The sequence below is a fragment of the Muntiacus reevesi genome, chromosome 17 (assembly GCF_963930625.1).
Source record: "Muntiacus reevesi chromosome 17, mMunRee1.1, whole genome shotgun sequence".
Taxonomy (NCBI): domain Eukaryota; kingdom Metazoa; phylum Chordata; class Mammalia; order Artiodactyla; family Cervidae; genus Muntiacus; species Muntiacus reevesi.
Window position 1 is genome coordinate 10,295,720 of NC_089265.1, and position 17,213 is coordinate 10,312,932.

General features: G+C 50.2%; 1 protein-coding gene and 1 pseudogene across 1 annotated transcript in view; one reads left to right on the forward strand and one right to left on the reverse strand.

Annotated features, from left to right (window-relative positions):
• SCARA5 (scavenger receptor class A member 5) overlaps positions 1–17,213 on the forward strand; it is a 128,173-nt gene that overhangs the window by 103,383 nt on the left and 7,577 nt on the right. The window contains exon 8 of the mRNA XM_065908193.1: positions 12,499–12,693. Coding sequence (XP_065764265.1) covers positions 12,499–12,693 — 195 coding nt within the window. The remainder of the gene's footprint in view (positions 1–12,498; positions 12,694–17,213) is intronic.
• On the reverse strand, positions 12,143–12,236 carry LOC136148789 (U6 spliceosomal RNA; annotated as a pseudogene).

Here is a 17,213-nt window from a genome sequence, read left to right on the forward strand (position 1 = left end):
TTCGCTCCCTGGTCAGAGAACTAAGATTCTGTATGGTGCAGCAAAAAACGAAGAAAGGAAAAAGAGAGTGAGAGAGAATGAAGATATTTTGGGACTTCCTAGGTGGCCTAGTGGTTAAGACCCTGCACTTCCGATGCAGGGGGAATGTGGGTTTGATCCCTGATTGGGAAACTGAGATCCCACTTGCTGCACACCCAAAAATAAAAGAAAACTAAAAACAAACAACAAGGATTTAGAATACACAGATGGGGAAGCATTCCAGCCAAGCGTCTCAGACCTTGAATTTGAAAGAGAGCAGAATGGAGAGAGGAAACAGGGAAGGGTGGGGACAGGATGAACAAAGCCAGAGGGTGTGAAAGAGCCTTTTTAGGAAAGGCCAACAGTCTTTTTTTCTTTTTCTTTTTTTTTTAAATCAAACTATTTATTTTGTATTTGGGTATAGTCAATTAACAGACAATGTTGTGATGGTTTCTGATGAATCGCAAAAGGATTCAACCATACATATCCATGTATCTGTTCTCCCCCAAGGGCTTCCCTGGTGGCTCAGAGGTAAAGAATCTGCCTGCAGTCAGGAGCTGCAGGAGACCTGGGTTCAATCCCTGAGTCAGGAAGATCCCCTGAAAAAGGGAATGGCAATCCACTCCAGTATTCTTGCCTGGAGAATCCCATGGATGGAGGAACCTGGTGGGCTATAGTCCGTGGGGTCGCAAAGAGTCGGACTTGACTGAAACGACTTAGCATGCTCGCATTCTCCCTCAGACTCCTCTCCCATCCAGGCTGGAAAGGCCAATAGCATTGGTCATGAACCCTGGAGCTAAGGCAATGGTCTGTGAAGGCTTTAGAGGAATGCCATGTGAACATCAGCACCTCCTCACAGTTGTGTATATAACAGAGTCTTGGGATCATGGCCTTTGTCCTGGCTCTACAGCTTTTCTTGCTTCTTCTAAAGGTCTGTTGACCCTATCTGACCCCTCACTGCCCTTTGAAAAGCCCAGGAACAAATGCAAAGCAAAGGACTCAGCTCCCTACCCGAGCCGCCCAGTAAATTCCTACAAATCCAGCTCCCAGCAGAGTTTCTGTTAGTAACATCCTCCTGCAGTGATGGGAGTGAACCCCTGCTTCAGGACTGAGCAGGGAAAGCCTTCATTTATTATTTGATCAGATACATTTTTATTGAACACCTGCTGGGAGCCAGGCAGCCATGACTAGAGCATTGTTGTTGTTATTGTTCAGGCATGCAGTCGAATCTGAGTCTTTGCGACCCCATGGACTGTAGCCCATCAGGCTCCCCTGTCCATGGGATTTTCCAGACAAGAATACTAGAGTGGGTTGCTGTTTCCTTCTTCGGGGGGTCTTCTCAACCCAGGGATGGAACCTGCATCTCCTGCATTATGGGTGGTTCTTTCACTGCTGACCACTGCTGAAGCCCCATAGGGCATTAGAGAAACAATCAGCCAAGACAAGCTCCTGGATTCTAAAGAATATGCGGTAGAGTTGAGGGGGCCAATGGGTGAGTCAACAGTTAAGAAAAAATAATCCAGTATAAAAAAGACAGTGATAATTGGGAGATACTTCTGCTATTCTTTGTGCCCAGAAAGTAAGACTGCCCGCCCCCCCCGGCCCCGCCCAATCAAAGACACAGTACAGTGGCCTGTGGGGCTGCTGGACTGGAGACCAAGTGTAGCCACTTTATCACGTGACCTTGAGGAAGTCACTTTCCTTCTGAGTCTCAGTTTCCTCATCTGTATAATGGGTATCATACCCGCCATCCCAGAGGAGGACTGTAAAGATCAAATAAGACCTAACAAAAATGCTTTGAGGAGGCATAAAGCACCATATTTAGAGTCAGTTAGGGTTCAATGCCTGGGTCAGGAAGATCCTCTGACCTTCCTGGGCATGGCATGGGCCTGGCAACTCACTCCAGTATTGTTGCCTAAAGAATCCCCATGGACAGAGGAGCCTGGCCAGCTACAGTCTATAGGGTCTCAGAGTTGGACACGACTGAAGCAACTTAGCACGCACGCCCACACCATTAGGAAATAGCATTTTATAAAGTGCACCCACAGGCCAGACCACAGTTTAAAAGCAATGCCCTCCAGCAGAGCCTGGCTGGAAATTCCTTAGGCTTGTGGAATGGCTCCTGTCCTTCACATATGGACCACATTTGCCGTGGATGTCAGGGGAAAGGGCAGTGCCCTGTCTGGGCAGCACAGAGCCCTCATGCTGCAGGCCAGTTGGGGGGCACGGGGAGTTCTTTCTTCACAGGAGAAGAAAAGTTCAGCCTCCTTAAAGGGCAGCCGGTCTAGATTATCCCTGGGGCTCTGTTCTGCAGCTGCAGAGCATCAGAGCCTATTTTCCCAGCCCCATGTGTTTATTTCTGTTCCCCACAACCTCCTGTCTTTTGACTTGTTTTGCTTTGGCAGGGTCTGAAAGGCAAGATAAACACACCTAAAGGAGCTGTGAGACTTCAGGATTATGCCGGGTTTCTCCTCCTCTTGTCTCTTGAGAAGCAACATTCCCTGGACTTTTGGGCCCTTCTGATGCATATCCCTGTGGGGTCTGGGGTACTTAGGGATCAGTTCTGTTCCGGAAGCCCCTCACCCATTCATTCATCCACTCACTCACTCACTTAGTACCATTTGTTATGGCAGTGTGCCAGGTTTCTGCCTGTAAGTGGGGCTATGAGTGGGAGCCACAGGGATGTTGAATGCCTGCCTTCTCCAGAGCTTTCTAGTGTGGGGACATGGGGCTGGCTAGGGAATGGTGCTAGGCTATTTCTCATGTGTGGGGGCCAAGGGTCCTGACCTCCTGGAGGAGGTGACATTGATGTGCCTTACAGCAGGGGTCCCCAACCTCCAGGATCTAATGCCTGATGACCTGAGGTGGAGCTGATATAATAATAATGGAAATAAAGCACACAATAAATGTAATGTGCTTGAATCATTCTGAACCATCCCCTCCCTCCTCCCAGTCTGTGGCAAAATTGTCATCCACGAAATGGGTCCCTGGTGCAAGGGCATGGCAACCCTCTCCAGTATTCTTGCCTGGAGAATCCCCATGGACAGAGGAGCCTGATGGGCTATAATCCATGGGGTCGCAAAGAGTCAGACATGACTGAAGCGACTTAGCACGCACGCCTGCACCATTAGGAAATAGTATTTTATAAGGCATACCCACAGGCCAGACTACAGTTTAGAAGTGATGCCCTGCAGCAGAGCCTGGCCGGAAAAAGGTTAGGGGCCACTGGAAGACCCAACTACTGTGAAATGGCATAGCCCATTCTAGGAACAGATCCTAGATCTGTTCCCTACAGCACTGCTTCTAGCCCTGGCTGGACGTTCACACCTGCCATCTGTTCAGAAATTTCCCTTCCCCACTTTCCCACTGGTTAATCTTTTTTAAAAAACATTTTATTTTATATGGAGGTGAAACCGATTAACAAACAATGTTGTCATAGTTTCAGGTGTACAAGGGAAGGGACTCAGCCAACCATATACATGTATCCATTTTCCCCCAAACTCCTCTCCCATCCAGGCTGCCGCATGACATTCAGCAGCGTTCCCTGTGCTAGACAGCAAGTCCTTGTTGGTTACCCATTTTAAATACAGCATCTGCTGGTTGATTTTGAAGCACTCAGGTGATTCTTAGAGACAGCCCATGGTCAAGAACTGCTGCTTGAAGTCCCAGGCTTTTTCTTTTACTCCTAAAGACCCGCATTCCTGCAGCTCCAGAGGACTTCTGGGAGACAGATGAAAGGCACTTTTCACATGGAGAGGGAAATACTTGTCTTCAGCGTTCAGCCGGCTCTGTGGTTTGAAAATGAAGGGCCTTTGCTCTCCTCCCTGGCTCCACTTCGGAGCAGCTGTGTGACCCTAGGCAAGTTATCTGACTCTCTGGGCCCATTTCTTCTCTGTTCAGTGAAGGTCATGACTAATTCGTGGAGCCGCTGAGAAGAGTAAATGAGCAAAGCCATGGGTAAAGCACTCTGCCCCAGGACTGACATGCTGCGTGCGGGCCCTCGGTGTCCATGAGTTCCCTTCGTCATCCATCCTTGACTTGAAATCTCTCCCGGGCAGAATCCGCCTTTGTTGTCGCTGAGTCTGGGGTGTTTCTAAGCCAGGTGCAGACATAGGCAGTAGGTAGTTCTAAAGGGTACCCTAGCTCTCAAAACCAGTTCCAAGACGGTAGCTACTGGTTGTTAAACTGTCCTCCCAGGCCCACTGAGAGGCCAAATAGTGCAGCCACTCCCTCGGCTGTGCTCCCACCAGACACTCGAGAAAGATATTCAGCATCTTGCCCCCTCAATTATAACCCTGAAACCCAAAGTAAATAGAGTAAAGTAAGGTAGGGAATAATTGGATGAAAAAAACCCTGGAGTCATCCAGAGATGCCAGCGCCCTGTGAGTGAAACCAGATGCAGGCTTTAAAATCCTGGAATGGGTTCCCCAGAGATACTGTCAAGTTCCCTTCCATTCCCAGAGGCAGAATGAGCAGCTGTCAGGCCTGATACAGAGTGGAGAGGAATGCTGTATATGAAGTGAGGGAGGGGGCCGGGTTCAAGGCCAACATTGACATTCAATGCCAAGGCCAGGTAGGTAGACCCAGCCTGCTTTGTCTAGAACCTTGCTTTTCCTATCAGTACATCTACAAGGGAAAGAGAGCAAGGATTTGTTTTGAAAACAGAACCCCTACATACTAGATTTGTGCTGGGAGCCCCTGAGTGGCCTCAGCCCTGGCTCCACATTCCTAGACCGTTCTGGAGCAGTCTTGCCTAACGAATCACATCCAGCTTGCATTAGTGAGCAGAAACTTGCTGACAGCAGGAGCCAGTCTTCTGCCGACGCCCCTGTCCCCCTCCCCTCCCAGGCTAAGAAGCCAGGAACTGAACCCTGGGGAAAGCAGAGGAAGTTAGGAGGAGGGTAATCCAATTGGAGGGCTGAGCCTGCCCCGCACCGCCCCCCCCCCGCCCAAATCCACCATTTCCCCCGCTCCCCAAGCAGCAGGCTTACTTTGCAACAAGACTCTCAAGGGTATATCTTGGGGACTTCCCCGGCAGTACAGTGGTTAAGACTCCCTGCTCTCGATGCAGGGGGCACAGGTTTGATTTCTAGTTAGGGACTAAGATTTTCCATGCTTCACTGCATGGCCTTTTTTTTTTCTTTAAAAAAAAAGGGGGGGGGGGGATACATCCCTGATGGGGGTACTGGTACCCAAGCCATCTCCACAAGTCATGAAGATGCCTCAGAGCTGCCCACAGGTCAATGGGCAAAGTGCAGGCTGGTGGGGGCTGGGGCCCACAGTGATGGGTGTCCATGATGAGCCAAGTCCTTGACAAGCGCTCTTGCTCCCAACCATCACCATTTTCCCCACTGTAACAAGAGGTAAGTATAGAGTGGTTCCATCGGGTCTTTAGTGGAGCCAGAAGTTAAACCCTGTTTCTAAGTCCAGAATCAGCCTCGTGCCACTCTCCCCGGCTACCTCCCCAGAGGGATCACCATGTTTCCCTCCATCTGAGTTCCCCACCCGACTCAACACCCAAGAGGCAAGTAGCTAACCAGCCCTCAGATGGGTGCATGGGATCACAGGTGCTGTCTTTGGGCATTGTTGGTAACAAGGGCCAGAGACTCACTGGGTCACTTCAAGTAATGCGGGTATATGGTAAGGACACCCAGGAAGACTTCAGAAGACTAGGGTTTGTAATGCTAAGGCTTTCAGAGCCTGGAACAGGAAAGTCCTTAGAATTCAAGACAGTTCTGGTGGCTTCAGGAATAGGATTCATGTCTTCATTCTAGTGTCTCATGTCCAACATGGCTTATTCATTCTACCATCCTTGCTTCTTTATGCTTCTGCTCAGCTCTCTGTTACCCCTTCTAGGTTTCTGCATTATTTGTGGTGGTTTGTTGTTGGTGGTCAGGTGCTAAATCATGTCTGACTCTTTTTGACCCCATGGACTGCAGCGTGCCAGGCTCCCCTGTCCTTCACTGTCTCCTGGAGTTTGCTCAAATTCATGTCATTGAGTCAGTGATGCCGTTCAGTCATCTCATCCTCTGCCACCCATTTCTCCACCCGACCTCAGTCTTTCCCAGCATCAGGTTCTTTTCCAGTGAGTTGGTTCTTTGCATCAGGTGGCCAAAGTATTGGAGCTTCAGCTTCAGCACCAGTCCTTCCAGTGAATATTTAGAGTTGATTTCCTTTGACTGACCGATTTGATCTCCTTGCAATGGTTAGAAAAGCCTGAAGACACTGTGGCGATTACCTAGAAATAGCTGCATGTGTCAAACAGTGGTGACATCTATAGCCCACAACTGAGTGTGAAGAAGTTGTTGCTAGAGGTATTGCCAGAAAATGCAAAGGCTTCTTCATCCATATATCAGGTTTTGTTCTTCACAATCTGACCTCATCTGTGCCTGAGGGGCCACCCTGTTTAACTGAGGAGCTAAGAGCATACCTGAGGTCTTGCTGTAGAAGAGTGGGTGAGGGCCTCATTGTCGATCCCAGGAGTGGCCTGGGTAGTGGGCAGGGTCAGCAGAGCAGGTCAGAGAATGAGAAGGTGGGTTCTATGGTTTGGCCCTGCAGCTAGGCAGAAAGCTCCCAGCAGGGCTAGAACTATTGAAGCACTGGAAAGCTTGCTGGTGAAACGATGGAACCCTTTGATCTGTGAGAGAGCAAGGAGTCTACCCAGCCAGAAAGGGCCAGTCTCCTGCCCTGGGTTTCCTACTTCAGCTTCCTCTCCTGTGGTTACCCAGCCAGACAAAAAGTGATGCTGCTAAAAAAAAAAAAAAGTGATGCTGCTGTTTGAGGTTGTGATGGAAGGGACTCTTCTCTGTCTGCTGCCTTGTATAAGAAGGGAGATCTGGGACTTTTCTGGTGATATAGTGGATAGGAATCTACCTGCCAATGCAGGGGACACAGGTTCAATCCCTGCTCTGGGAAGATTCCACATACTGAGGAGCAACTAAACCCATGGGCCACAACTATTGAAGCCTGTGCACCCAGAGCCCATGCTCTGCAAGAGAAGCTGCTGCAATGAGAAACCTGTGCATCCCGATGAAGAGTAGCCCCCAAGCACCACAGTTAGAGAAATCCTATGCAAAGCAACAAAGACTCAGCACAACCAGAAAAAAGAAGCAGAGGAGAGCCTGTGACCCCAAATCTGGAGCTCTAGGGGAAACAGTGGAGTTTCCCTGAACAGTGAGTGTCCCTGCTATGAGAGGTACCAGGAAAAAACTCAGGCCAGGACTTAGTGGCCAAGGGCTTGGGACAAGCTGTCAAGTCAGCAACTCCCCATTCATCCTCCAGGTGTTCAGTGAGGAGCAGCGCTTGGTATTTCTCTTGAGCTCGGGTCTCCCAGAGCAGAGGTAGAGTGTGGGTGGAACTCTCCCTGCAGACAGCAGGGTGGGGAACCGAGTGGTGGTCCCTTCTCTCCAGCTGCAAACTGTGGGCACATGTCCAGGTAGATTCCAGTTTGCAGGGTAGAGTGAACAAGAGAACGAATGTCATATCCTCTTCACTCAGGGGGTTCCCTTTGTGAATCAACTCAGATATCCACAGGGGAACTGCTTGGGCGTGGTGGGTTCTTCGGGGTTGCGTGTCAACAGTTTGCTCAGGAAGGACTTCCTGGGGCTTCACTGAGGTGGAAAGTGAAGAAGGAAGTGGAGACCTGTTGGTCAAGGGCAGCTGTTAAGGAAGCTAACATGAAATTGTGAAAGTGTGAGGACCTTTGCCCCCACTTGAGCCATCCCCTCTGTCTACTGGCTTAGGAGTGTCTGGGTTTAATTTTATTAAGATTTTCTTTTTACGTGGACCATTTTTAATGTCTTTAGTGGACTTGTTACAATACCGCTTCTGTTTTGTGTTTTGGTTTTTTGGCCCCGAGCCATGTGGGATCTTCGCTCCCCAACCAGGGATCAAACCCGAACCCCCCCACCTTGAAAGGCCAAGTCTTAACCACTGGACCGCCAGGGAAGTCCCAGTGTCTGGGTTTTGAACCGCTGCCCTCCACCTCCCTCTACTGTCCTGTGCAAAGAGGCATCTCCTTGACCCCAAATAGCCAGGCACACTCCATGGGGGCCACCCTGGGTGGACGTCTAAGGAATTAGCTCCCTGGACTTACAGGAAGCATAACGGGGCATGCGGGGTGGGGGGCGTTGTGCACTAACCAGGCTGACGCAGCATCCTGGACGCTGCTTCTCATTCTGCGGGGCGACAGCTGTGGGGTGAGCGCGTTCCCCAGCGGTGGTGGTTTGCTGGTGGGAAAGCGCTGCTCTAGGGCAGAAACTGCTGGGAAAAGGCAGAGTTTACACTCTGCCCACAGAAACCCAAACCTCTTAGCAAGTCATGACGTTCGTCTCAGGCTGCAGAGGAAGTCCGTGTTGGCATCATTGGGTGGTTCCCCAAGCGGGTTCCAGAAGGTGGCATGGTGTTTCGGCCTGGGAACGGCCTGCCTCCAGCCGCCCCTGTAGCTCTTAGGGCAAAGCAGGCCAGGGATGTTGTTCATGGGACTGCCCCTTTAGACTGTCTGAGTCCCTCTTTGGGGCAGTTAGCATCATAATCAGATCAAATCTCAGCTTATGGTTTTCCTCAGGGAGGTAGCCACAGGGATGCGCTCTTGTTAGGGGGAAGAAAGGATTAAAAAATTATAGCTTAGAGACCTCCCTGGTGGTCCTGTTCTTAAGATTTCACCTTCCCATGCAGGGGCTGTGGGTTTGATTCCTGGTTGGGGAGATAAGCTCCCACATACCTCGAGTCCAAAAAACCAGAACCGAAAATGGAAGCAATATTGTAACAAATTCAATAAAGACTTTAAAAATGGTCCACATCAATGGACCATAAGATGCTATGTTCCATAAGATGGCGCTAGATCAAAATTTGCCTCATTGATTCTTTTGGGACCTGCGGTGTCTGCTGACCCCGTGGGCAAGGGACTGTGTTCAGCCTTCATTGCAGGGAGAAGTCCTGGATCTGGGGAACATGGGAACAAGTGACAAGGGACAGGCTTCAGTGTTTGATCAATCAACTCTGGTGTCTGGGTGTACGTGGGTTGGGGGACACACATAACCCCAGGACTGACGGGGGCTGTGACCTTGCTTGGCGTGTGGGGAGCATGGACAGAAACAGCCTTGAACTTGATGCTCTGAGTCCCATAATTATGGTTACCATATGCTTCCAATGTTTTGAAGTTGTCCTGTTTCCAAATATTCTTTTGCCACTTCCATATACATTGAAGCCTCCTAGGAATTCTAACATTTCAGCATCCAAGTGACACTTTCCAGATTTCCTTCAGCACTCACTATAATCACATGTCAGACCACATCCTTATTTTCTCATGTAGAATGTATGGTCATCGAACCAACAGCTTGAGGTCTGGGTCCAGAACACCGGGTCGTCCTACCAAAAGATGTCAGTGAGGGGAGTGAGTAGAAGAGAATGAGATATAATAAGGAGGGTGTTGGAAACATTGGTAGTCCTGATGCTGACTCTCCATTGAGACTCCCACCAAAGTCACTGGCTGTGTCCATAGACAGGACCTGCCCTCTGGGGTATATGCAATCTGAGTGCATTCATTTGTGCATGCTTTCATTGGGCCCGGCCTGGGCACGTCGAAGTACCAGGCTCTGTATCAGGCTATATGACCTGTCCTCAGAATTCCCCCAGTGTCCTAAAAGAGTAAACAGGCAACTGTTACATGAAGTGATAAGATATGTCCACAGAAGGGGTCTCGGATGGGAATGGGTGGCCACAGGAGGCTTTCTTTGGGAGATGTGACATTCAAACTTGAGATTTAAAGGACTTGAAAATGTTAGGCCAGGGTACAGAGGGGGTTTTTTCCTAAGATGGAGGGGTCCTTGTTCTCCCTCAGCTCTTCCAGATCTCCACTCAAGGTCTTCCTTGTCTCCCCATCTGAAAGGGCGCCCCCTCAAGCTCCATTCCCTTCGTTGTCTTCTTGTCTGTGATGGCACCCGCTACCCATTCCCTTCTCTGCCTCCCCGTCCAAGATGGTGCCCCCATGCTCCCTTCTCTTCCTGGTCTCCCCATCCAAGATGGTGCCACCTGACCCTCCATTCCCTTCCCTGTCTCCCTAAGATGGTGCCCCCCACCCTCCATTCCTTTCCTTGTGTCCCCAACCACAGTGGCACCCTCCGTGGTCCATTCCCTTCCTTGTCTCCTCGATCAAGATGGCGTCTCCTCGACCAAGATGGCCTCTCCTCGACCAAGATGGCGTCTCCTCGACCAAGATGGCGTCTCCCCGACCAAGATGGCGCCTCCCCCCATACTCCGTTCCCTTCCTGTGTTTCTGTTCTTGTCTCTGCACCATCCCTACATGGCCATAGTTATATTTGAATTTGTTTCCCAGCTCTATGACTAGTCTCGTCCACTACAATATAGTCCACGAGGGCAGAGACTTTGTTCATGGATCTGTCCATCGCTCCTACAACAGGACCAGGCTCCTAACAGATGGTCAGTCACTTACTTGGCAAGACGAAGAAGTGAAGAGTGAGCGAGGCTGGCCAGAACGAAGGATACGGGGCCATCTCTGAACGTCAGCTGGGCTGCTTGCGCTGCCCCTGACTTCTTCCTGTTATCTGGACCTTGAACCCGGCCTCACCGGCTCTGGGACGCAGAGCCTCGTCCTGCCACTCACCCTCTACTGATGACCCCACACGGAGCCTGCCGTTGGCGGCCTCCTGGCCTGGCGTGGCCCACGGCCACCGTGACAGGGTGCTGACAGAGGCGAGGCAGGTCTGGGAGAAATCAAGACTGACTTTTCAGCCTCAGCCAACACACTAGGGCCAGACGCCCAGCCCGGGCCAGGCTGTGTTTGCGGCTGCCGGCTCCAGGTTGGCTTGTCATGACGGCTCCCGGGTGGCGTCTCTGTCTCAGACCTGGCCTCCGAGTCCTGCTGCGTTCACTGTTTTCCATCTGGAGGAGTCTCTGCTCTCTTGCTCATCCTCAGCCTCTTCTGATAACCTGGCTGGAGCTTACAAACTCATGTTCGAAGAATAGTCAGGGATGATGAATGCGTGAGGTGTTCAGCGGCTCAGCCGTGTCCGACTCTTGGTGATCTGTATGAGCTATAGCTCGCCAGGCTCCTCTGTCCATGGGACTTTCCAGGCAAGAATACTGGAGTGGGTTGCCATTCCCTTCTCCAGAGCATCTTCCTGACCCAGGGATCGAACCCCCATCATCTCTTTCATCTCTTGCATTGGCAGGCGGATTCTTTATCAACTGAGCCACCAGGAAGACCCCAGCAATCCTGCTTATTGGTATTTACCCAAATGAATTGAAAACTTATGTCTATACAGAAACCTGCACACGAATGTTTGTAGCAGCTTTATTCATAATTCCTTCCAAGATGCCTTCACTGGGTGAATGGATAGTTAAACCGTAGTACATCCAGACAATGGAACATTATTCGGTGCTAGAAAGAAACAAGCTATCCAGCCATGGAAAGAGAAGCCTTAAATGCATATTACTACATGAAAGAAGCCAATCTGAAAAGGCTACATACTGTATGATCCCAACTATATGGCATTATGGGAAAGGCAAAGCTATGGAGACAGGAAAAAGATCAGTGTTTGCCAGGGGCTAAGGGGTGGGGGTTGGGATGAAGGGATGGAGCACAGAGGACTTTTTGGGTAGTGAAACCATTCTTTAGGATACTGTGTTGGTGAATACATATCATTATACATTTTTCCAGATCACAGAATGGACAATACCAAGAGCGAACCCTGGTGTAAACTCTTGACTCGGGGTGGTTACAACATGTCTCTATGTGTTCATGGATTATAACAAGTGCAGTCGCTTCTCGGCCTTTTGGCTAAGATCAAGTGCAGTAACAAATGCACCATTCTGGAGGCAGGTGTTGATGGTTGGGGAGGAAGCTATCCCTGTTGGGAGTGGGGGTGTCTATACCTTCTTTTTTTTTTTTTAAAGTTTTTCCTTTTTTCATTTCATAGGATATCTAGAGTCACCAACTGTAAAGGGAAAAGCCAGTTCTCACACTTTTATTTAGTGCTATAATTACTAAATGTGGATTTGACCTAGATCTTCAATAAAGTGATTAAATAATGATCAGTAATTAGCAGGAATTTATGCACTCCATGCTGAAATTTGTATCAGATTTCTATTGCAGCTGTAAAAAAAAATTATGGAATGCTTCATGAATTCACATGTCATCCTTGCTAGTCTTCCCTGTATCATTCCAATTTTAGCACATGCACTGCCAAAGCCAGCACTGTTCCTGGTTTTCAATTTTGCTGTGAATCTAAAACTACTCTGGAAAAACAGAAGTATTAAAAAAGGTGGAGAGAAGGGCAGGGGTGATAATAACAGGCAGGGGTGACACCACGGTTTCTGCTGGCTGCCTGCTTGGCCTTCACTGGAGCCCCAGCCCCCGTCCCCATCCGGGTTGGGGTGAGGAGCCGGGGAGGGCTCTGGGGGGGCATGGCTGTGTCCAGGCTCGGGGGAGTGACCGTGAACCCGCACTGCTCCCGGCAGGTGGCGTGGAGGCGGTGATGGTGCGGCTGGTGAACGGCTCGGGCCCGCACCAGGGCCGCGTGGAGGTGTACCATGAGCGGCGCTGGGGCACCGTGTGTGACGACGGCTGGGACAAGAAGGACGGGGACGTGGTGTGCCGCATGCTGGGTTTCCCCGGCGCCGAGGACGTGCACCGCACCGCTCAGTTCGGACAAGGTAGGGCGCCCACCAGCGGAGAACGAGGGGCGAGGGGCCCGGAGTTCTAGGCCTGCCCTCCCATCCAGGGTCCCCACGACGGCAGGCCTGCCAAGTGTCACCCGGCCTCCACCTGGGTCCTTCCCACCTCGGGGGGCTCGCAGCCTCCAGCCATCCGTCTTCAGACAGTTCTGACCATTAGAACGTTCCTTCCTTCCCTCGAATTGGACTCCCTTTCTCTTTTTGTCTCCTGCTGGCCTGCCCTGTTGTGGACTGAATGTTTGTGACCCTCCTACCCCATCCCCCCCAGCCAAATCCACATGGGCTTCTCTGGTGGCTCAGTGGTAAAGAATCCGCCAGCAATGCAGGAGACACAGGTTCCATCCCTGGGTCGGAAGACTCCCTGGAGAACCGAAATGGCAGCCCACTCCAGTATTCTTGCCTGGAGAATCCTGTGGACAGAGGACCCTGGTGGGCTACAGTCCATGGGGCTGCAAAGAGTCAGACAGGACTAAGCGACTGAACAATAACATATTCATATGTCGAAATCCTGACCCCCCAGTGTGATGGTGTTAGGAGGTGGGGCCTGTGAGGGGGTGTCCAGGTCACAAGTGGAGCTCTCATAATGGGACCTAAGTAAAAGAACCTGAGGGTGCTCTGCCCGCTTCCGTGGGGACACACAGGAGCCTCCCAATCAGAAGGGGGCTCTCCCTAGAACCCCAGCATCTGAGCACACAGGCACTCTGATCTCGGACTTGCATCCCCTGGAAACGTGAGAAATAAACATCTCTTGTTTATAAGCTACCCAGTCTGAGCCCATGAAGACAATCGCGCTCACTGAAGCGCTCTTGTGAAATCTGTTGTGACAGCTGGTGGAGAGCAGCCGATTGACCCCAGTGTCCTGGTCTCTGGACTGAAAGGCCCAGTGAGCAGGGAGTTCAAAGGGTCCAGCTCCACAGAGGACAGCCCAGAGGGGACGAGTGCTTCCCTCCCACCTGAAGCTGTGCAGTGGGTCTCAGCCTGTTTTCTGCAAGGAAAGCTGCCATCTTTGTTTGCAGGACAAACAGAAATGGGGAGTCAGTCCTTACTTTTCCATTTTTAGCTCTGAGGAGGACTTCTCCCTAATATGTGGAAGCAAAACATTTTAGGGGGAAGTCATACATTCTTTTAGAAAAGCCACACTAGGTCATTTGACTGTCATAAGCAGGGTTAAGCTAAAAATCTTTCATCCTCCCTTGATTTAAAAAAAAATTTTTTTTTTAAATTATGAAAGTCTGATAACACATTTACAGGAGACTTGGAAAATACAGAACCAGGTTACATACAGTTCTACTTTATTTTTTACAGTAGATAAATTAAGACTTTTAGTTGGAGTTTCAATATCAAACTCTCAAAAATGAATAGAACAAATATACAGAGAAGTAGAAGGATATAATAGCTCTGAAAAGCACTGTGAAACCAATTCAACATAATTAACATTTATACAGTTTTCACACAAAAGTCGGATACAAATTCAAGTTCTGATAAAATATAAACTAGGAGACACTGGAACATATTGGGCTTCCCTGATTGCTCAGACTGTAAGGAATCTGTCTGCAATGCAGGAGATCCTTCCTTGATGTTTGTATCATACGGCCTGAGGGGAAACCCCTACAATTGCTACTCAAGCCTTTTTTAAATTAATTTTTACCAGAGTATAGTGGCTTTACAATGTTGTGTCAATTTCTACTATTCAGCAGAATGAATCAGGTATACACATGAATCAGGTATACATATACATATATCCCCTCTTTTCTGGATTTCCTTCCCATTTAGGTCACCACAGAGCATTGAGTAGGGTTCCCTGTGCTATAGAGTAGGTTCTCATTAGTTACCTATTTTATGTATAGTATCAATAGTGTATATAGGTCACTCATGCTCAGTCACTTCAGTCTTGTCCAACTTTTTGAGACCTATGGACTGTAGCCCGCCAGTCCAGGACAATCCTCTGTTCATGGGATTCTCCAGGCAAGAACACTACAGCAGATTGCCATGCCCTCCTCCAGGGGATCTTCCCGATCCAGGGATTGAACCCGCATGTCTTACATCTCCTGCATTGGCAGGCAGGTTCTTTACCACTAGTGCCACATGGAAAACCCTTATACATGTCAATCATACTCTCCCAATTCCTCCCACCCACTCTTCTTTCCTCCTTGATATTCATATGTTTGTTCATTACATCTATATCTTTATTTCTGCTTTCAATAGGATCATCTATACAATTTTTCTAGATTCCACATACATAAAAATATTGTATAGTAATGCCACTGGAGTCTTTAAACCAGGCGGTGGGAAGATAGACTCAATTCTACATTTGCATCAGATTTGCACCATTAAATATGAATATGAAGTGGCTCAGTTGTGCCTGACTCTTTGCAACCCCATGGACTGTAGCCTGCCAGACTCCTCTGTCCATGCGATTTTCCAGGCAAGAATACTGGAGTGGGTTGCCATTTCCTTCTCCAGGGGACCTTCCTGACCCAGGGTTTGAACCTGGGTCTCCCATGCTGCAGGCAGACCCTTTACTGTCTGAGCCACCAGTGAAGCCCTAAAAGTGAACAGTGGCCTGACCTCCCCATCGCTGTCCAGTAGCTTAGGTCACGTGGTGTTTGAGACCTGGGCAGGTGGGCAGGCCTGGTGTTACTCACAGGTCCACAGGGGGAGGTGGGGGCCTCCTGTCCCTTCTTTCCTGTTCCTTCTTCCCAGAGCAGCTTCCGGCTCCTTCTGTGGGCAGGCACTAGGCTCAGCATAGCCTCTGACCTCAGCATGTTCACTTTAGGGGGAGGTGGACATGTTCACAGATTCTAAACAGCATGGGAAGGGCTCGCCTGCCCTAACTGTGGGGCAGGGCGGGGGATGCCCACCTCTCCTGGCAGAGGGAGGGCTGTGCCTCAGGTCCAGACGCCCCTCTGACCACAGATTCCCTTCAGGCAGGTGCCCAGACTCCCTACCCCAGTCGGCTCACCCTCAGCCTCATGGAGTCTCCCAGGCCCCCAACTCCAGCCCTGCCATCCATCATCTCTATTTCTCTTACGATGTGTTTCTCTCCTTCCAGGCAGGACTGCAGACCTGTCCCTCCCCTTCCCCTCACCCACTCCCCTGTTCCTTCTCTGCTGAGTCCCTGGGTCCTACAGATTCTACTAGTGTCGACCTCTTGGGCCCTTGACTCCATCCCCTCCTCTTATTCTCACTGTTCTTGCCTTAGGAGCTCAGGCTGGGTAGAGCAATGGCTCGGAGCTCAGCCTCTAGGACAGACCCTAGCTAGCATTCCACGTCTGCCACTTACTGGTTGGTGACCTGGAGCAGACTTCCTAACCTCCCCAGGCTTCAGCCCTTCCACTTTTGCAGGAGGATGGTAAATGAAAATTGAGATCGTGTATGGCAAGCAGTTAGCACAGTGCAGGCCCAGGGGCGCACAGTCATTTGCTGCTTGTTGGGAGGAGGTGGGGCATCCTCCAGGAGCTCCTTCCTGCACAAACTGCTCGACGCCTGCTCCTCTAGGCCTTCCTCTTCCTGGCTCCTGGGACTCTTTCTAAAACGGTCTCCTGCTTGTCACTGCCCAACACTCGGCGGGTCTTTACTGCCCTCAGGATCAAGTCCGGTTTTCTTAGCTGAGTGCAGCAAGGTCTGTCCTAGGGTGCCTCACTCCTCAGCGGAGCACCGTTCAGCCGCATGCACCCACATGTGGGCTCTGAGCTCATACAGCCGTTTTCAATCTCCATGTCCTATCGCCGGCTCTTCCTCAGGTTTGCAATGCCTTTCTCCCTCCTCTTCACCTAGCTCATTCCTCTTCAGTTTATTTGCTGTTGTTCAGCTGCTAAGTCGTGTCTGACTCTGCAACCCCAAGGACAGCACGCCAGGCTTTCCTGTCCTTCCCTGTCTCCTGGAGTTTGCTCAAACACATGTCCACTGAGCCAATGATGCCATCCAGCCATCTCATCCTCTGTCATCCCCTTCTCCTCCTGCCTTCAGTCTTTCCTAGTCAGAGTCTTTTCCAATGAGCTGGCTCATCGGGACGTAATAGGTACTGCATAAAGTGGCTCCAAAACTTTGACCACCTAATGTGAAGAGCTGACTCATTAGAAAGACCCTGATGCTGGGAAAGATTGAAGGCAGGAAGAGAAGGGGACAAGAGAGGATGAGATGGTTGGATGGCATTACTGATTCCATGGACATGAGTTTGAGTAAACTCTGGGAGTTGGTGATGGACAGGGTGGCCTGACGTGCTGCAGTCCCTGGGGTCACAAAGAGTCAGATACAACTGAGCAACTGAACTGAACTGAAAGTGGGAGGGAGGAGAGAGGAATGGGAGGAGGGTTCGAGGAAAGAAGGAAGGAAGAAACTGGTGTGCCTGCAGAATCTGCATCCTCCCTGAGCCATACAAGCATGCCGAGCCTGGCATGCTCTTGGTGGTTTGGCACCATAAAAGTTTTCCTGGCCAGGCCTCAATAATTAAATGATCGGTGTCCCTGGGAAAAAAACAAGGAAAGACCCAAATAAGA